At 39.4% G+C, this 21892-nt stretch overlaps 1 protein-coding gene across 4 annotated transcripts in view; it reads left to right on the forward strand.

The window, feature by feature from the left end:
• EXOC6 (exocyst complex component 6) overlaps positions 1-21892 on the forward strand; it is a 210220-nt gene that overhangs the window by 140433 nt on the left and 47895 nt on the right. For all 4 annotated transcript variants that reach the window (XM_075841004.1, XM_075841006.1, XM_075841005.1 and 1 more), the window contains one exon: positions 13766-13907. In XM_075841004.1, coding sequence (XP_075697119.1) covers positions 13766-13907 — 142 coding nt within the window. The remainder of the gene's footprint in view (positions 1-13765; positions 13908-21892) is intronic.

Here is a 21892-nt window from a genome sequence, read left to right on the forward strand (position 1 = left end):
TTGATAATTATTGGATTAGAAGTTTATTTTTTGGGGGGGGGGGGGGGGGACTTAAAATGTCCCAACAGCAACTTTTAAAATCTAACTTGGCTTACCTTAAAGAATCTGCAATATAAGGGTGGTCCGCTTGTATAATCCTTCTTTCTAGAAGGGTCACTTGAAAACAAGCTGATTTCTGCTGGGACCCCAAACAATCAGCTGTAATCTCCAGATAGTGTTCAATTCTCCTGCAGCACCACTGCAGGGGAAATAGAACATCACGTAGTTTGCATTGTAATCAATGTGCTGTCTGTCAAATGCATAGACGTGCCGGGTCCTCCAGAGAGAGATGCTCTTTGTAGCCGCTAATTGATGGCAGGTCTGAATGAGAGACTCCCCTCTGTTGACTTTAATAGGGTATGTAAAAATGGGTTCTCTAAATCAGACAACCTCTTAAAAAAGACCTGTCACCTTTGTCTTCAGGATCAAGCAGGAGGAGCATATCAGCTGTTTAATGTATATAAGAGAATTCCATAATATATTCCAAAGTAGAGGTGAACTTGTCGCATTATGACAGCTTCTTTCCATATGGACATCATGGACGAGGATTCGGGCAATCCATGTATTTCATGGACGGCCGTTCATCTGAATGGTTGTATGTAATACAACATTTCTCCTGGCTGGCTGTGACTTCCCCTGACAAAATCAGCTGTTTGTCGGGACTCGTCAGTTGCTAATAGTTAAACATTAAAGTAGCTTGCACATGTCTACCAGTCTTGCCCAGGTTCTGTTTGGTCTGTTGGCCACAATAGGCCAATGTACTATCTGTATTAAATAATAGAGACTCTACACTTGTAATTTACGAAGTTGAAAATGAAATATTCCCTAACAAACTCCTGAGTCTCCATAATTTTGTAGCTAAAAAGAAATGAACTGATAAAGAAAAATATATTTTATACAGTAGAGACCTGTGGTTTTGTTGTCCATTCTGCTCATAGTATGACTTATTACATTAAAGTGGAACTAAATAATGTCAGAAGATTTGGTTGGTGCGTTTCCAAGCACTGGGACCCCCACCAATAGCTAAAACAAAGCGGCACAAGTGCCCGTACTCCGATACATTGAAGCCCGAAAAAAGCCAAACTGAAACGAAGCAGCTGAGAGCTCACACGAGCACTTCTGCTGATTCGTTTTAGCGATTGGTGGGGTTCTCAGTGCTCGGACCCCCACCAATCAAAACTTCTGACATGCCACTATGACTTGTCAGAAGTTTGTCGAACATTTAGTTACCCTTTAAGTAGATATAGAAGAAAGGAGTAGACCAGTTATCATGACTTCACAATGCTATATAGAATTTTTTTTTTTAATGGTAACGGACCGTGAAAGTGAACTCGTCAATTGATTTTGTTCCTGCCTATGTGGCGCTGTGTAAAGTTTTGTTATTATATTTCGTTGACGTTCACACACAATACAGTAAATACATTGTATAAAGATGACTGCATTTTATAAGTTCCATTATTGTCAGTCAAGAGAAATTTTCCTAAAAGAGATTCCCTGTGACATATGCAGATAAGGTGGCCTAAGGGTAACCTTTCACTCAAAATAACATTGCCATTGTTATGTTAAATAAAGTTTTAAGAAAGATTCTAACTTTCAATCATGTCCCTGGAAGGCTTGTTCCAAAAAGTTCCATGCAACAAAGATCCTATTTTCTACCTGTGATTTGTGAATTTTAGCTGATTTTATTTTACCCTGATAATGATATGTATATGTGTATATATATATATATATATATATATATTAGTCCTTCTCAATGAATTACAATATCATCATAAAGTTAATTTATTTCAGTATTTCAACTCAAAAAGTGAAACTCATATATTCTATAGATTCATTACACACAGAGTGATCTATTTCCAGCATTTTTTTTCTTTAATGTTGATGATTATGGTAACAGTTAATGAAAACCCAAAATTTAGTGTCTCAGAAAATTAGAATATTATATAAGCCCAATTTCAGAAATGATTTTTAATACCAAAATGTAGGCCTACTGAAAAGTATGTACAGTATATGCCCCCAATACTTGGTCGGGGCTCCTTTTACATGAATTACTGCATCAATCCGGCGTGGCATGGAGGCGATCAGCCTGTGGCACTGCTGAGGTGTTATATCAAGTCCAGAGTCAGCGCAGCGTCTACCAGGACATTTCCAAGCACTTCATGCTTCCCTCTGCTGACAAGCTTTATGGAGATGATGATTTCATTTTCCAGCAGGACTTGGCACCTGCCCACACTGCCAAAAGTAGCAATAGCCGGTGTAATAACCACAGTATCACTGCGCTTGATGGCCAGCAAACTCGCCTGACCTAAACCCCATAGAGAAACTATAGGGTATTGTCAAGAGGAAGATGAGACACCAGACCCAACAATGCAGACGAGCTGAAGGCCGCTATCAAAGTAACCTGGGCTTCCATAACACCTCAGCAGTGCCACAGGCTGATCGCCTCCATGCCACGCCACATTGATAACACCTCAGCAGTGCCACAGACTGATCGCCTCCATGCCACACTGCATTGATAACACCTCAGCAGCGCCACAGGCTGATCGCCTCCATGCCACGCCGCACTGATAACACCTCAGCAGTGCCACAGGCTGATCGCCTCCATGCCACGCCGCATTGATAACACCTCAGCAGTGCCACAGGCTGATCGCCTCCATGCCACGCCGCATTGATAACACCTCAGCAGTGCCACAGGCTGATCGCCTCCATGCCACGCCACATTGATGCAGTAATTTATGCAACAGGAGCCCGACCAGGTATTGAGGGCATATACTGGACATACTTTTCAGTAGGCCAACATTTCGGTATTAAACATTTTTTTTTTAATTGGGCTTATAGAATAATCTAATTTTCTGAGAGACTAAATTTTCGGGTTTCATTAACTGTTACCATAATCATCAACATTAAAAGAAAAAAATGCTGGAAATAGATCACTCTGTGTGTAATGAATCTATAGAATATATGAGTTTCACTTTTGGAATTGAAATACTGAAATAAATTAACTTTTTGATGATATTCTAATTCATTGAGAAGGACTGTTTTATATATATATATATATATATATATAATTTATATCTACATACATTATGTATGTCTCCATTCACTTTAGCTGTTGTCTCAAGCAGTTCAGACAAGGTAGTAAAGATTTAGGGTTTGTATTAGACATGCAATAACATTGTACAATTGGGGCAGTCAATATAAAAATTACTGATTTTAAATTGAGATACAATTTAATTTCAATGATTTTATACTTTTAATTCAATGTATACATTGCTTGAACAAATGAGAGTGGGACATTTACTGCCAAAACAGGCCCCAGAACAGGTTGAAACAAAAATAGGTTCCAATGCTATTGTGGCTCATGATGTACTTTTCTATCTACAGAATCCATACAGTGTTTTAATATAATTTTATATATATATATATATATATATATATATATATATATATATATATATATATATATATATATATATATATATATATATATATATATATATATATATATATATATATATATATATATATATACACACACACACACACACACATATATATAAAATGTTTTCTATAAGTCTAAGATTCATAGTAATATCTGATACTCTGTAGTTCTCTTTATACATATTAAATGTAAATTAACAAAAAAAATTTATGTTAATTATGTATTCTAGAGGATTTCTATTTGTTAATGTTTCGTTATTTTGGAATGACCTTTAAGCTCTTGTGTTATTTTTCCTTAAGGGTGGGGGGTTGGTTATTTGTGTTGGGTCATTGTTTCTTTGATTGGCAGTAAGAGCCTTATTTCACAGCTTGTAGTAAAAAGCCAGTGGGTAAAGGATGACCCACCTCGACGAGCTAAATTCAGAAGCTGTCAATCAGCAAAAAGTTAAAGAATAGGGCTCCTCACTGTTCTCCCCAAATGTCGCCTCATGCTGTCCTTGATTGGCGCAGTCTGGCAGGTACGATGGATGAATCTGTCACCGGCTGGTTAATTGTGTTGCCGATTTCAGTCCGACTTCAAGTCTTTGAGTAGTAAGTAGCTCAATGCAAAACAAATTAGCAGATTGTAGTCATATTTCTCATCCTATGTGCCTTGACTTTCCTGAATGCAGTCCATAAATCATACTGACTGACACACTTGTGAATGATGAAAGCTGCTTTTGAGGCATCAAGCTTGAATCTAGAGAGCGTGGAGACCAATAACGTGAAGGTGGCATGGAAGGATGCATATGGCTGACCTTTTGGGAATTTTCTGAGAGCTTATGTCTCCTGACCACAATTGTTCTCAGAATGAAAGCTTTTTGGCCACTATAGAAAGGATTTAGGATGTCAGCAGATTCCCTTTTTCCAAATTCCTTTGAAATATTAGAACCTAGTCGAAGGGGTTTCTTTCTATCAAACAACTAGAGCTTCTGCTTTACTAAAAGAACCTATTGGATACTGAAGACGTTCGAAGCAGGTGCTGCCCTTTCTTGAATGTGAAGCATTGTGGTCATGTAATTGGTAATATATTGCTGTCAGATTAATTGGTAATATATGTCTTCGATGTCTTAGCCGTAACACCCTGAACTACTTTTCAGAAATTAAATGGTTTGCAAATATAGGTCAGAACCGTGTGCACAGAGGCTGGATGGAGGCACGCAGTCCCTGTGGATCTGTAGTCTGTGCCGTCATATGGTGCTATGTATGTTGCCATATTATGGAGATATTCTACCTTAGAAGCAATGTTAGTAAGGGAAAATATCTAAAAAATACAGGGCCTGATGAAACATGGTGCAATTTTATATGGAACCTGACAAAAAGCTTTGTATGAAGTCTGAGGCATCTGGAAATACAGTAGGGTATAATAGAAGTCTATTGGTGCCCTATTATGGCTCCGTACAACTTGGTGGCTGTACAAAGCTGTTATACGTTTGTGTGCATGAGACCTTGAAATCTTATATATACGATTTTATACGTATGGAAAGCAGGGCAACATTTAAACTACTTGACGCCCTAAGTTAGTCTACAATAACATATAGGTGACTATACAGGCACATTTGATGTTTCTTATCTCTTATGTAGCCAAATGTCTAACCTGTATTTATATAGATCTTATCTGCAATAAATCTATACAAATATAATATGCATAATACAAGAGTATATGATAGAGTGTAATGGATTTTCCCTGTATGAAGTCTTGAAAGTACTTAATGGGGTTTTCCGTAAGTCCCATAGAACTGAATGGTAGTTACGGAAACAGCGTAGCTGAGCGAGCTACGCTGTTTCCATAATTCATGGTCGGAAATCACACAATTCAGCCACAACACAGAGCAGCTGAACAGGGTTTAGGCGGCCCCATTCTAGGGATAGGTGCGGGTCGAAGAGGTGGGACCCGCATCTATCTGACATTTATGACATATCCTGTGGATATGTCATAAATGTCTCTGATGGGAAAACCCCTTTAATATCTCAACCTCATTTCCACAATTATTAACTAATGTTATCATTGTGGTGATGTTTATTTTTGTATTATTTTATAGGGCTCCTGAATTTTGTCATGTTTTACTATTTTTTTTATTGAACTGTACTTATACTTAGGTCTAAGCAGTTCTTTTGAATGGTTTATGTCATATAACATCAAATTATAGCACACTCTTTTGCCAATTAGTTCCCAAAGAGCATTCTTCCCCTTAGGTTGAGATCAGACGTTGTGGATTTGTCGCAGATTGTCCGTAACAATTTACAGTACAATATTTGTGAATGGGTTTTTCAAAACCCTATCCACGTGTAGTAGAAAAAAAATCAATGCAAAACTCAGGACATTGATCGGACACTCTGCAGCATGTCAATTCTGTTGTAGAATTGCTGTGGATGCGTAGAGAAATCTATGGTAAAAACAAGTCTAGAAGTAGCCTTAGAAATGGGAAATTAAGTTAGAATTAAAGGGCTTGAAAGAAAAATTCAATTTTGAAAAATACTTTACAAATAAAAATTACATAAAAAGTTGCGTGACTTTGTACATCCTTTCCGTAATTGGTACTGAGTTTGAGCTGGTGGAATTTCCCTGTAAATTGATGAGTGGTGGTACTGTGAACTTCCCATGTTGTTTTGGGTATAGGTTATGTTGTGCTATTATAGGAAGAGTTCTTGAACACGTGTCGTGTCATCATAATAATAATTGTCCAGAACTCCTTTGTGTTAGAGTAGGTGCTCAGGCTCTAGATGTGATTAATGGTGCAGAGGCTGGAAGAGACCAATGCCGAAATACAACCATCAATCACTGACTTAGAAGTTGGAGTCTTAGAACAATGCTATTGTTCATGCATTAAGAAAGAAAATACACTATATGCCACACCGCAATAAGGGGGACGAGATGCATTGTGAACACAAAGACTTCCTATGAGCTTGTAATGAGACCGATGACAGAACACAGAATGAGCCGGCCATGAATTACCATATATACCTAGTCTGCAAAATATTGGGGAAACCGTATCAAATTCATTCAGCATTGCCTGGAATATGTAATTATAGAGTTGTATGAGGTTAAAAAATAAAATAACCACAGGATAGGTGATAAATGTATGATCGCTGGGGTCCCCACCACTGGGACTTTCACAGATCATTAGATCGGAGGTCCCGACCCCTGATCCTCCTCATTGCAAGATCGCAGTGAGGAGGAATTGAATGGATCGGCAGTTGAGCATGTGCGCTGCCGCTACATTCAATGTCTATGTGGCCGACTGAGACAGCTGAGTACCGTGCTCAGTTGTTTTTGTCAGCCCCATAGACATTAAATGTAGCGGCAGTGCACATGCGCAACCGCCGCTGCATTCAAAAGCCTCCAATGCAATCGTGCAGTTAGGTAGAACGTGGTCCCAGTGGTGGGGCTCTCAGTGGTGGGGGTCCCAGCAGTTATACATATATCACCTAGCCTGTGGATAGGTGATAAATGTTTTTAGTGGGAAAACCCCTTTAAAGGCAGCATAGTATGGGGACAGGTCCACTGTAATTTTAGCCTGACAAGTTATGAGTCTGCTGTATTCATAAGGGGAGCGCACGGCTTGCGTATATCTTCATGTATCTACACTTATGAGGGGAGCGCTTCCATCATGAATACATTCTTTAGCCAAACAGCTAATTTTTTTCGTGCCATTTAGCCTAATAGTGCAATGAAACGGTCCTTATACAATGTGCCCTTAAAGCTGATCTGTTATCATTTGTGATTGCGAAGTTATTACTTTTACAGAGACAAAAGAGTTTGAGGAGTTGTAAGAGGTAGCTGTAGCTTTAGAGAGATTTAATTAAAGCAATCAGATCTCACAAAAGAAAATTATGTATGTATATGTGTATATATATATATATACATATATATACATACAAACAGTACTGTGCATAAGTTAGGCAGTTGTGGAAAAATGCTGCAAAGTAAGAATGCTTTAAAAAATAGAAGTGTTAGGGAAATCTAAATTAAATCGATATTTGGTTTGACCACCCTTTGCCTTCAAAACAGCATCAATTCTTCTAGATACACTTGCACAAAGTCATGGATTTTGTAGGACTATAGTCAGATGTATGATTAACCAATTATACAAAACAGGTGATAATGTTCATCATTTTCATGTGTAGGTTGAAACACAATCATTAACTGTAACAGAAACAGCTGTGTAGGAGGCTTAAAACTGGGTGAGGAACAGCCAAACTCTGCTACAAAGGTGATGTTGTGGAAGACCGCTTCATGTCACTGGTCCACCATGGCAAGACTGAGCACAGCATCAAGACACCACATAGTTATATTGCATCAGCCAGGTCTCCCCCAATCAAAGATTTCAGAGCAGACTGGGGTTTCAAGATGTGCTGTACAAGCTCTTTTGAAGAAGCCCAAAGAAATGGCCAACATTGAGGACCGAAGACACACTGGTCAGCCAGGGAAACTTAGTGCAGCAAATCAAAGACCCATCATTCTTACTTCCCTTCTAAATCGGAACATGTCCAGCAGTGCCATCAGCTCAGAACTGTCAGAAACCAGTGGGAAAAGGTATACCCATCTACTATTTGAAGTGGTCTTCATGGAGGAATTGCAGCCAAAAAGCCACACCTTCAACGTAGAAACAAGGCCAAACGACTCAACTATGCATGAAAACATAGGCGCAGAAAAATGCCGCAGGTGCTCTGGACTGATTAGTCAAAATATTTGGCTGTAACAGAAAGCAATTTGTTTGTCGAAGGTTCCTTGCGAGTGATAATATGAACTCCACAGAGCCCTGATCTCAACATCATCGAGTCTGTCTGGGATTCCATCAAAAGACAGAAGGATTTGAGAAAGCCTACATCCACAGAAGATCTGTGCTTAGTCCTTGTTTGGAACAACCTCCCGGCTGAGTTCCTTCAAAAGCTCAAAAAACTGTGTGCAAGTGTACCTAGAAGAATTGATGCAGTATTGAAGGCAAAGGGTGGTCACACCAAATATTGATTGGATTTAGATTTATTTTTTGTTCATTCACTTTGTATTTTGTTAATTGCTAATTGGAATTTAGTTATTTTTATTGGCATGCTGACAATATCTTTGTTTTATGCATGAAGTCCCTTGGCACAGCCGAAAGCAGCAGTATTTGTTTTATCCCAAAATATGGCACATACCTGTTTTATATAGACAACACTTGCTACTGAACAATACCGGATTGTGCCCATTGTTTTTCACTGGCACTTTTTTGTTTTGTATTTTCACATTTCCATTTTTAATAGATCCATGACAGATCAAAATAGAGTTGGATTTACTGTAATGGGAAACAGTATGAAGGCTGCCTGATGCCAACCGATAGCATGGAAATCAATAGAATAGTAGAGCAACATAAAGACAAACGCCGGTGTGAATACATCCTAAACTTTTTGACAGGCCCATATATATGAATATATAATTCTATTAGTAAAACAAGCTTGTTCTGCCAACAGCTATTTTTCAACCCCACCATAAACTTGCATGCTTGGCCAGAAGTTTTCTGATAGGTATAATAAGATAGTGTTTAGCATAAAAAGAAAGAAAATTTTAAAAGTTAACAAAAATCCATTTTCTGTTGTCACTGACACTTGGAAATTAGTTCGTGAAAATGTTGGATTTCTATATAAAGATCTCAACAAAAAAAATTTTTTATCTAAGGAAATTTCTGCTAGTGTAGAGCCATACATCCCAAGTGTTCCTCTTTTGGAGCGACAGTCCCATATTAGACCCAAACTTGTATATTATTTTGTGATTTACAATTTACACCTTAAAAATATCTGTAGTGAGATTTGTCAATGAAAAAAATGCTTAATTGTATGTAAAATTATTCTTTTACACCGCGAACCATGAGTGTCCCTCTTTGACAATTCAAAAGGTTGGGAGGTATGGTTTAGAAATAATGTGTGTCAATGAATAATAATGAAATTGCCAAAAGCTGGTCCATTTAGTAAAAATCCTACAATTTGTTATAATGTGCAATAATCCCTAATAAATGGTTTTATGTGTTTTGAAAAATTTAGGAACGTGCTCTGGGTTTATTGGACACTGTTAAGAATGTTTTAATTGACAAAGTCTAAGGCTTCGTTCACATCTGTCAGGGTTCCGTTCTGATGTTCTGTCAGAGCTCCCCATCAGAACGGAACCCTGACTGAGACAAACGGAAACCATAGGTAGTCGACTACGGTATTTATTCCGTCAAAACGATGGAACCCTTGCACAACTGGGACAAACAGAAACCATTTGCACCGGATCCGTCACCATTGAAATCAGTCAGGGTTTTGGTCTTTATTATTCCTAAGGATAAAACGTTTCATCTTTTTTAATGATAAATCCTAATCCATTGGTTTAAGTATGTATTTATTTCCAGTAGTTTATATAGCACCAACATATTCCTTAGCATGGTACAGAAATTTTCATAACGCATATCAGCCCTTGTCTCCAGTGGGGCTAACCAGCTAATTTCTCTATCCCAGACCCACACACGGGCCAATTTTATAGAAAGCCAATTAAGCCGTCAGTATATTTTTGGGGGAAACCAGAGTGCCCAGAGGAAACTCATTCAAACTCATGGAGAACATACAAACTCCATGCAGATGACCAGATTTGATCCCAGGACCAAGTAAAAACAAAGTCCTCAGTCCCTACAGGTTTAGCTTAAATATAAGAGGACATATGACATTTCTTTCATATGCTCTATACAATAGTGGACCTAGTGTTCTCTTGAACCTACATGGAGCCCCTATCGTAGCGTTATTTATTCCTCGCCAAATGAGCCGCACATAGAGGGTTCATACATAACATCTTCATACGTTTCTTGTCTCAAGAAATGATGGGGAAATGCTATAGATATGATTCTAGATGGTGGTCAAGAGGGCTTCTGACGGTTCACTATATATTGTATGTTTAATACTATACGCCACATTTCTGTTCTTTGACCCTTCCTGTTGGAAATTTGCGCAGTGCATTACTGGTGTTTCTACTGTGTGAGTTCAGGTGAAACTTTTTAGTTATTTTAGTTTCTAGAAGAACATATTCTGTGTCTTCATTTCTCTGTGTTGACCACTTTTGGATGGGCCTGGATTACAGTAATAGAAGAACTTTGAAAAAAGTTTCTGTTTCTTCTTTAATCACTTCAACTTTTCATTTGCCTCAGGAAGAAGAAAAACAAAGTGTTTGATAGAATTTCTCTTGACAACCTATTTGTCAGCCTATACATTTATTTCATTATCATTGCAGAACAAATAGGAGACAGAGCTTATTTAATGGAGCAGTACATTAAACTAAAATGCACTAGTTGTTCCATTAAATCAAAATGACATAGCCATTAGGTATCTTAGACATATTACATTGTAATTAAATCAACTGTGGACCATTGATTTTTCTTTTTTTCCATTTTTTGCTCTCTGCACACACTGATACTGTTCTGCCGGGGGAATGGTGGCATGTATCTCTGTAATTACCATTTGGATTGTTATTGTCCCTACATTCCTTGTAATGGGGTCCAAGTGAGCAGGAGACGTGTGATTTTAGCAGGAACCCTTGATTCTCATGGTAGATTAGCTAGGCTTGTTTAACCAGAGGAGTTATGACAGCTAGTAAATTTCCAAAGAGTAACAGGGACTGCCACCAGTATTTCTTTAAGGCCAGGACACACACAGTCTTGATGCTCTTTTTGGAGTCGTTTTTTTCTCATATTTATTTTGTCAAAGCCAGTAGTGGACCCAAAAGGAAAGGTATGAAAAAAAAAAAGACTGATGTATCTCCTTTCATCTTTGTCCACTCCTCTGTCAAAAACTGCGCCAAACTCTGCATGTGTGATCCTGGACGTAGGCAGATATTTCAGCAACTCACAATCAATAAAGTATGAAAGGTCTTATATAAAGTATCATCTGATATCACTTATAGATCTGCATGTTAGACTCTGCTCACAGTGACGTCATGGCTTGTATTTCTACAGAAGCCATGATGGATGCAACAAACCCTATCAACTTGTAATAGGTCTGTCCGGTTTCCATTTTTTAAAAGGATGGAAAAACGTGGATGCTACACCAGTGTACTAAAAGTGTGAACAGAGCCTTAAGGTGACTTGAGATACAGGTGAACAGCAGCTTAGCCATCAGCCAACAGTTAAGGCCCTTTTATACTGTCCGATAAGCGGCCGGTGCAGCAAGCGCCGATCAACAAGACATCGTTGATCGGCGCTCATTTGCTCCTGTCACACGGAGCTGTGGATGGGGACGAGCGGTCATTATTCTGATCGCTCGTCCCCATACGTTATTATCATGTCGGCAGCGGGCCTCCCTGTTTACACAGGGAGATGTGCTGCCAGCAACTATAATATTTCACTTTTCTAAAGCGATACGACCAGCATATGATCAAGCGGTTGTTCGTTCATCTGCTGATCGTTCCCCTGTTTACACAGGGCAATAATCCGCAACGTGTGTTATATGAACCCTCGTCTGCACGATAATCGTCCTGTGTAAAACCCCCTTTATTAGCGATGTCCCCCCCGATGAGATGTATGGCGGTCCAGTTGACCGTTTATGTAGTTTCAGTAGAGATTTGTAATATGGGCAGCTCCAGACATCTTTTGTGCCATTATTTTAAGGAAAACAATAGAATTGGGCAGGAAATATCCAACTTGGCCCAGCTGTGTTTCTACCAACAAATTCCAGTGGGAAACAAATGTTCTAACAAAAAGTGGCAAAAAGGAACCAATCTGATCACTGCTTTTAATTTCAACATTCTCTGGGAAAATGAAAGCTGGAATCTGGTTATTTTTCTTGGCCATGCTGACCATATCTTTATTTTATGCATGAAGTCTCTTGGCATAGCTGAAAGCAGCAGTATTTGTTTTATCCCGAAATACGGCACATACCTGTTGATAGGAACAACACTTGCTACTAAACAATACCGGGTTGTGCCCATTGTTTTTCACTGGCACTTTTTTGTTTCGTATTTTCACTCAAGTGGCTTCCATTTTTAATAGATCCATGACAGATCAAAACAGAATTGGAGTTACTGTAATGGGATACAGTATGAAGGCTGCCTAATGCCAACCGATGGCATGGAATTCAATAGAATAATAGAGCAACATGTAGACAAACGCCAGTGTGAATACATCCTAAACTTTTTGACAGGCCTATATATCTAAATGAATATATAATTCTATTAGTAAAACAAGCTTGTTCGGCCAACAGCTATTTTTCAACTCCATAAACTTGCATGCTCGGCCAAGCATGCATGTGTATTTCAGTGGGGATAAAGGAATAAGCCGCTGCCAGAACCTCTAACCGTGGCTTATCTCCAACAGGAACAATTCATGGTGCATGTTGAATTCCAATATCTTCTGTCGGGAGGCCTCCATACACATGAGATAATCAGCTGACCCCAGTGTACAGTTGGTTCTAAAAAATCTTCACCAATCTGAATTTTGGGGTCACATCACCTCCATGTCGTTTGAGTGGTTGAGCAGTTGTTCTTAAATAAACAATGTTAACACCTGCTTTTGATATTGCTGTTTCTCTACTCCATCAAAGGAGCCGAGCAACGAAAATACCGGACACACCTGTTATGTTGCACCACGGACACCTCCGGTGGCCGACGGAATCCATTAACTTTAATAAGTTCCATCGGGTTTCCGTCGGGGGGGCTGTGGTTTTACTGGACACAATAGCACAGCATGCTGCGCTATTGTTTCCCGTGATGTTGGCCGGATCTTCAACAGAGGCCCCAAATGGAGCCTCCAACGCAGATGTGAATGAAAGAATAGTGATATGCATAGGAAAGCAAATGCATAATAAAGCATCTGTAAAACTTTGAGAGGGCCTGGATGGTAAATATATATTTCTTCATTTTAAGAATAAGTTTGTTCGAAGAGTAACTTCATCTGAGTGAATGGAACTTTCATATTGGTTGTGTTCATCTCAGCATTAGATGGATCCATGCCAGTTATTTGACACATAGGAGATCTGATAACTCACTGAATATTATTTGCTTCTGTTTCTTTAGACCCCTTTACTAGTGTGGGCCGTAGTTAAATGTAATTACTTAGGTTGGCACTCAGTATAATTCAGTGTGACATACCTATGTAATATATATATGTGTATATATATATATATATATATATGTATATATATATATATATTATCAATTACCTTATGTATAGAAATCCATACTGATTTACAATTGAAAAATGTTAAATTTTGTTGGGATTTATATCGATTTTTATTTATTTTTTAAATTCAGGGAAAAGTTGCACAAACGGCATGTATGTCAGCCTGCAAGCATCTTTCCACGTCACTTACACAAATGCTGCTGGACAGTGAGCTGAAGCAAATCAGTATGGGAGCCATTCAGCAATTCAACCTAGATGTTATCCAGTGTGAATGTGAGTATATTCACAAGTAACATAGTTCTGACCTGTAGCATTCTGCATTCAGTTACTAAACACATGACATGAGTTCTCAATAACAAAAATTTACCAACTAAGGGCCTGTTCACATCACCGTTCATTTCCGTTCCGGGGTTCCGTCGGAGGGTTCCGTCGGGTGAACCCCGCAACGGAAAGTGAAACTAACAGCACAGCTTCCGTTTCAGTCACCATTGATCTCAATGGTGACGGAAACATCGCTAATGCTTTCCGTTCGTCACCATTCCGTCTGGTTTCCGGTTTTCCGACGGAATCAATAACGCAGTCGACTACGCTATTGATTCTGTCGGAAAACCGGAAACCAGACGGAATGGTGACGAACGGAAAGCATTAGCGATGTTTCCGTCACCATTGAGATCAATGGTGACTGAAACGGAAGCTGTGCTGTTAGTTTCACTTTCCGTTGCGGGGTTCACCCGACGGAACCCTCCGACGGAACCCCGGAACGGAAATGAACGGTGATGTGAACAGGCCCTAACTGATTTTCTAATTTGTGTTATTAATTTAAAGGAACACTGAGGATAAAATGTATAAACTGTGTTCTAGCTGTGAGGGCCTGAGGGGTTGGTGCATGACACAGAGATTCAAAAAACACAGAGGGAGTCCCTTTGTCATGCACCACCCCCTTAGGGCTAACACAGTGTAAACATTGTGCCGGGATGTATCATTCGTTTTATTGAAATTGTTCTTACCTTACAGATGGGGATCTATGCTATGCATGCTCATAATTGGTCATATTTCCTAAATTCACTATTTGTTTATGGCAGCTTTAATAGACAATTATCTAAAGGGCTATTCAAGTGTCACCAAATAAATAAAAATACATATTTGTGCAAATTTTCCTATATACATTCTGTATTATTTCCGCGTGGCTTTTCAAGATCTCGGCTTGTAGTCATTCACTAGGAACCTTCATTTTTTACTTCTAGTGGACACACAAGTTCACCGCTCGATACATGACACAGCTCTGATACACAGAGATAATGACTACTTCTGCTTGAAATGACCAATTTATTATTTTATATTTACCTATGATTCCATGCTTCACTTATGTAGAGAATTGGCATTTTGAAAGGTCAATTGGCCAAAAAGAAAATGGTCAAAAAGAATCGCTTTTCTCAAGAAACATGTTAATCTATTGTTTTGTGAACTCAAGGCTATGCCATGTGTCATATTGCTGAAATTGAATACAAAGGTGTCTTCTACTGTCTTGCACAGTGATTTCTAAATGGCTTGGTACCTAGTCAGGGGTTTCCAAGATGGCAGCAGTAGGAATGGCACTCAAATACTTGCCATGGATACAGGCAACACAGTCAACAAATCTCAAACAAAATATAAAATTATAGAATACTTTAGCCTCCCCACACCTAGCTTCTTTGAGGTGGGAATCGGAAGTAGAATTGGTTCCCCCGTTAATTTAATTTTTTTCACATGGTGATAAGGTTGAGAATCACTGGTTTTGAGAGAAGATCTGATTTTAACAAATCTTTAAAAGAAGAGGAACTTCACATTAGATGTTCACCAGAATCTAGCTTGACAAACAGAAACCATCCAGGTCCTAAATTGGCTTCATTAAATAGAACTTCAATAACAAATCCATAATTGAAGGAGGCAAATAGAAATGGGAAAAAAGAACAGAGAGATTGGATGGTGGATGATTGGATAGAGTATTATGGACCAAGAAGTCTAATCTTGAGGTGCTTGGATGAAAGAGAATAACATATGTAAAAGTTTCCTTCTGTCAAGCACGGAGGAGGAAATGTGGTGGTATTGGGCTGCTTTGGAGTTGGTAAGTTGGGAGATTTACACACAATGTAAGGAATATTTAAACTGAAAGGTCACTGTGTTGAGCCCGTGATTGGTGCAAATATGGAGCCAAAGTATTTTTTTTAGCTATGATGACTGGCCGGCACAATGGCCATACACCTTGATAAAGTATCAACTCTTAAATCTAAACAGATTTCTTTGTATTTTGTAACTTTTGCACACTAATGTATGTGTATAAATGTATGTGTATAATAAATATATGCTTTTGGTGTACCTAGTTTTATAGCCATCTACATGCTATTTGGAGAGAGTTGAAGCAGACCATAGCCTCGTAGTACTGGGTTCAAATGTGATCAAGGGCAACATCTGCATTGAGTTTGTATGTTCTCCCTGTGCAAATTGGGTTTCCTCCGAGTACTGCAGATTCTCGTCACATTTCAAAAACATACTGAGAGGTCAATGAGCATCCTATGAAAATTGGCCCTAGTGTGTTAGATGTAGATGTTAAATTTCAGACTTTTGCAGTAAGTGTGAACATTCCAGGATCCCGTCTCAGACTATTCTGCTACCAGTGCTACAAATCTGTTTGTTGTATACTAATAGTTGATGAAACACTGTGTCATTGTGTATATTCCCCCGAGGAAATTCTACTCAGGTCATTCTAATCCATAGTAGACGTGTCAGGTTTTCTACAGGAATCTCACTAATGAATTATGCCACTAAGGAAATGTAGATATAGTATATGGGACAGCCTAGGGAGTATCACCATTAAATGCTCCTAAGTTTTCCCGACAGTGCCATCGGCATGTCATGATATCAACACATTGTGTGCCCTTATTAGACGTGTTTCCAGACAGACTGGCGACTCTTGTGGTCAAGGATTGGGGTTAGAGGCCACTGAGTGGGTGGAATAGGTATTTACTGAACATTCAACAAATATTTTGGATTTTTTTCCTATACGGTTACCTATTAATGTCAGCAAGTTTACGTCTTGACTAATGACCTGAGTTAAACATATATTAAGAACTGTTTAGGAAATATGCTGAGAAATTTGCTTAAAGGCGGCACCACCAAAAAAGGCCTCCTCCGAAATACAATTTTTATTATAGTTGGAGTAAAACCTTTAAACACATTCAGCATCATGATGGGTAGCATTGTTGCCTTACGGGGGTCATTGACTCAATTTTGGCAAAGAGCACAATCTGCATTTAATTTTTATTTTTTCGCTGTGCGTAAATGGGTTTCCTCCGGGTACTGCAGATTATTACCAAATTTCAAAAACATACTGAGATGTCAATGGGCATATTATAGCTCCAGTATATTTGTGGTTATAGTGAGTGATTTAGGCTTTGTTCACATCTACGTCAGGGCTTCGTTCCGACGTTCCATCTGAGCTTTCCGTCGGAACGGAACCCTGACTGAAACAAACGGAAACCATAGGTTTCCGTGTGCATCACCATTGATTTCAATGGTGACGATCCGGTGCAAATGGTGTCTGTTTGTGTTCGTTGTGTAAGAGTTCCGTCATTTTGAAGAAATGAATAGCGTAGTCGACTACGGTAATAATTCTGTCAAAATGACGGAACCCTTGCACAATGGAGACGAACGGAAACCATTTCCATGCCATCACACTGCCCCCACCATGCCATCACACTGCCACCACCATGTTTTACAGAGGATGTGGTGTGCTTTGGATCATGAGCCGTTCCAAGCCTTCTCCATACTTTCTTCCTCCCATCATTCTGGTACAGGTTGATCTTAGTTTCATGCTGCTCCAAAACTGAGCGGCTTCTTTACATGTTGTTTGGCAAAGTCTAATCTGGCCTTTCTATCTTTGAGGCTGATTAATAGTTTGTGCCTTGTGGTGAACCCTCTGTATTTGCTCTCATGAAGTCTTCTCTTTATGACAGACTTAGATATTGATACACCCTCTTCACGGAGAGCGTTCTTCACTTAGGTAGATGTTGTGATTGGGTTTTTCTTCACCATGGAAAGGATTCTGTGATCATCCACCACTGTTGCCTTTCCTGTGGATGTCCAGGCCTTTTGGAGTTCACGAGATCACCAGTGTGCTGTATGCCAGCATTGTATACCAATGTACTAAACTGTTAACTCGGCCACTCCAAAAATTTGTGCTCTCTCTCTCATGGAGTTCATTTTTTTCAGCCTAACGATGGTCTGTTTCACTTTCATTGAGAGCTCCATTGACCTCATTTTGTGGGTTCACAGCAACAGCTTCCAAATGCAAATGCCACACCTGGAATCAACTCCAGATCTTTTACCTGCTTAATTGATGATGGATCAACGAGGGAATAGCCCATGCAGCCCATTAAATAGCTTTTGAGATAATTGTCCATTTACCTTTTGCTCCCTTGAAAAAGAGGCAGCTACATATTAAAGCGCTGTAAATCCTAAACCTTTCCTCAAATTAGGATGTGAATACCCTCAAATTACAGCTGCGAGTCTGCACTCTAAGCCCATATTGATTATATAACTGTATATTCAATATGTTTTGGTAAATAGGTCAAATGCCAAAACTTGTGTCACTGTCCAAATAATTCTGGACCTAACTGTATGTGTGAAATTGGACACTCAGGACAAACTACTAGAACTATACTGGTTTTATTGGCCTGTCAAAAACTGCCCAATATTGGTTATATATGGGGCGCGACACCCAACATATACTAGTCTTATAAACAATATGCATACTTCCTTACTGCTTTTCAGTTGGTGTTTATTTTCTATCTGTGTGGTGTTGTGAATACAAATTTTGCATCTTTAAAATATCATCTTAAGAGAGGAATAATCAGAGTGATCCATATGTATGACATATATCCAGTAGTTTACTTTCAAGGAAGGCCACCAGTGCAGCTATGGAACTATGGAAAGGGATGTCGATCTTAAAATGATCTCTTCCCTCCCAGTGTCCTACACCATTAGCAAATAAGGAAATGGAAAACTGGCCAAGGATTCAGCTTAGTAAAAAAAAATGTCATGCCAATTTAAAGGGGTTAAAATATTTTTTTGTTAAAAGTCTCTCACTACCCCTCTCCACCCTGAAAAAAACTGATCACAGTGTGTCCCACTGCTAGGACCAATTCTGCAGTGATCAGTTGTAAACTTTGGGGAAACCCAGCAGGAGTATGTTACATTCCTCTGCACTGCCAACACTGGGGAAATGAGACATTACATGATGGCCAATGATATCAATAGACTGTCCATGTGATGGATGAACATGCCTGGTCCTCCAGAGAGAGATGTTCTTTCCAGAATGCCCTAATAGGGTGATTTAAAAAAAAGGGGGTTTTCTAAACCAGACAACCCCTTAAATGAATCTGTCAATGTGATACAGTATTTTAATGAGGAAAAAAACAAAACATTCCTTACTGCTCCCAAAGAAAACAACTTATAGAGTCAGCCCAAAAAAAAAAAAAAGTGTTTTAATAGGACACAATAAATGTAAAATACTAGGCGATCAACATTTCTGATTTGTATGCCCAGTCAACATGTGATGGCTTCATACTGCTGCTTCATTAAAAGATAAAAGATCTATCTTACGAAGCGCTAATTGACACATGACTGATTGTAGATGGCCATATGGACCATTCTGACAAATAACATCTCTGAATATCCGCAATATGTTTCAATAATTGCTGTTATTGAGAATACCGGGACTCCTGCTGATGTATGTACTTCGAAATGACGACGGTGAATGTTACATGATAGCTTACAATATTACAAAGTGTCGGGAATAACAACAACATGGTAACAAAATACAATGAAGAACTCTCTATTGTTCTAATGACAGCTCATTGTGCAGCGAGAAGATTGTCAGATAGGAGCAGATCTGGATCTAAAAGCTGCTTTTATTGTTGGATTTCATTCATAAGGTCTGTCAGGCAGATTCTGTGCATCCCTGTGTTCCTCGTGATTTATAACCTTTCTCATCGGCCTCCTCCAGCTTTTCTCCTTTGACATTTTGGGATTAATGGCTACAATGGTGACAGTTCCATTAGCACTCAGAGTGTGCAAATAACTCACAAATGGCAGGTAGCTTCCTACTGTATTGATAAATGGCTTTTTAGGTTTTACAGACGCAGGAGGGGAGGTGCTCAACTGGTTTTCGTTATCATTATTTCTTCGTTTGGAAACGGCTTTAAAGGGAAGTTGAAGTTAATGTGTGATAATTACGAGGCTTAAATAATTAGTTATTATAATGTGAGCTTCGCTGATATCGTCACATATCTGACTGAACATTCCTATAAACATGTTTGTAGCATTCAATCAGATTTTGCTAAATGTATGACAACTATTACTGCACAACTCAAACACAAAAAAAGACCAACGATAATATACTACAATACAATACAATAGTAGGCATTTTTTAAAGTCAAGCCCTACACGAAAATTGAGTCTTCATTACCAGGAGTCCTCGTTTCCAAGAGTGGGGGAGATAGATTAGGATTTCGTTTCGTTTCTGAAGGGTTGGATTAGAAAAAGTAACTGTTTTTTCCCATCCACCAAAATTCGCGCCACAATTGTCCATGGGCTGTGTTTGGTACTGCAGGTCATCTCCATTCAAGTCAATAGGGCTGAGATGAAACAACAGACACCACTAACAGTTCTTTACTTGGCGTAATATTGGCCGTGAAAACGAGCGCCGACCGACAAGACATCTCGACGATCGGCGCTCGTTTGGTTCTTTCACCAGGAGCAATGATCGGTAATATGGGGACGAACGATTGTTACTACGATCGTTCGTCCTCATACGTTTCCATCATGTCGGAAGCACATCTCCCTGTTTATACTGGGAGACGTTCTGCCGACTCGCGACCATTTTTATTAGCTGCATAAATGATCCCATCAGCTGATGAACAAGCGTTCGCTCGTTCATCGTTTGAACGTTGCGCTGTTTACACGGGGCAATGGTCAGGAACGAGCGTTCTTATGAATGCTCATTTGCCAATCATTGGCCCGTTTAAAAGGACCTTAATGGACAAGAGCGGCACTATTTCTAGAAATAAAAGCAGATCCTTTTCTAATCCTGGTCAACTCCTCTAAAGACATGTAGTTTTTGTAGCAGTTTTAGAATCAAATACAGGAGTAAGTGCAAATGAAAGGAGAAGTATCAGTCTTTCCCTTATGCTTTTTCTTCTTTTTGGATCCACCCCTAATTATCCACTCCTAAGGCACAAAAAACTGCATCAAAAACTGCATGTGTGATTCCAGCCTAGCGGTATGTGCATACGCAAAATAAAAAAGTCTCAAAATACGGAGCTCCTGATTTTCAGACGTTTTTTAGCCACTCGCGTATTTGGAGCTGTTTTTCAATAGAGTCTATGAAAAATGGATCCAAAGACGTCCCAAGAAGTGACATGCACTTCTTTTTCGTGGCCGTTCTTTTACGCGGCCGTTTTTCAAACCGGCGGCGTGAAAAAAATGGCCCGTCGGAACAGAACGCAGTTTTTCCCATTGAAATCAATGGGCAGATGTTTGGAGGCGTTTACGGCCCAAAAAATGTTCGAAAATAGCCCGTGTGAACATACCCTTACAGTCCCAGTAATGAGAAGGTTTGCTGTGGCTGGGTACCATAACCACGCAGGAGTGTATTACAATACTCAGGTCTGCAGGGTTTGTATACTGTATTTCTATTCAAAGTTCAGGGCTATATAAGGTTATGTCTATATATTTTTTTCTAAGAATGAGCCTAAGGCTAGATTTACACGAGGCATTACGTCCGTAATTGACGGACGTATTTCGGCCGCAAGTCCCGGACTGAACGCAGTGCAGGGAGCCGGTCTCCTAGCATCATACTTATGTACGATGCTAGGAGTCCCTGCCTCGCTGCCGGACAACTGTCCCGTACTGTAATCATGTTTTCAGTACGGGACAGTTGTCCGGCAGCGAGGCAGGGACTCCTAGCATCGTACATAACTATGATGCTAGGAGCCCGGCTCCCTGCACTGCGTTCGGTCCGGGACTTGCGGCCGAAATACGTCCGTCAATTACGGACGTAATGACCTCGTGTGAATCCAGCCTAAATCTGCTATTGGAGGTGATGACAACCAAAAAAGTCAATTTGGAAAATTATGATATCTGGTTGGTTGTAAAAATAAAAGAGGTTGTCTTTCAAGAAAGCTGACCCGATCATCTGCTGAACTTCTCAAGCCCTACTT

This window comes from Rhinoderma darwinii, chromosome 11 (assembly GCF_050947455.1).
Source record: "Rhinoderma darwinii isolate aRhiDar2 chromosome 11, aRhiDar2.hap1, whole genome shotgun sequence".
Lineage (NCBI taxonomy): Eukaryota > Metazoa > Chordata > Amphibia > Anura > Rhinodermatidae > Rhinoderma > Rhinoderma darwinii.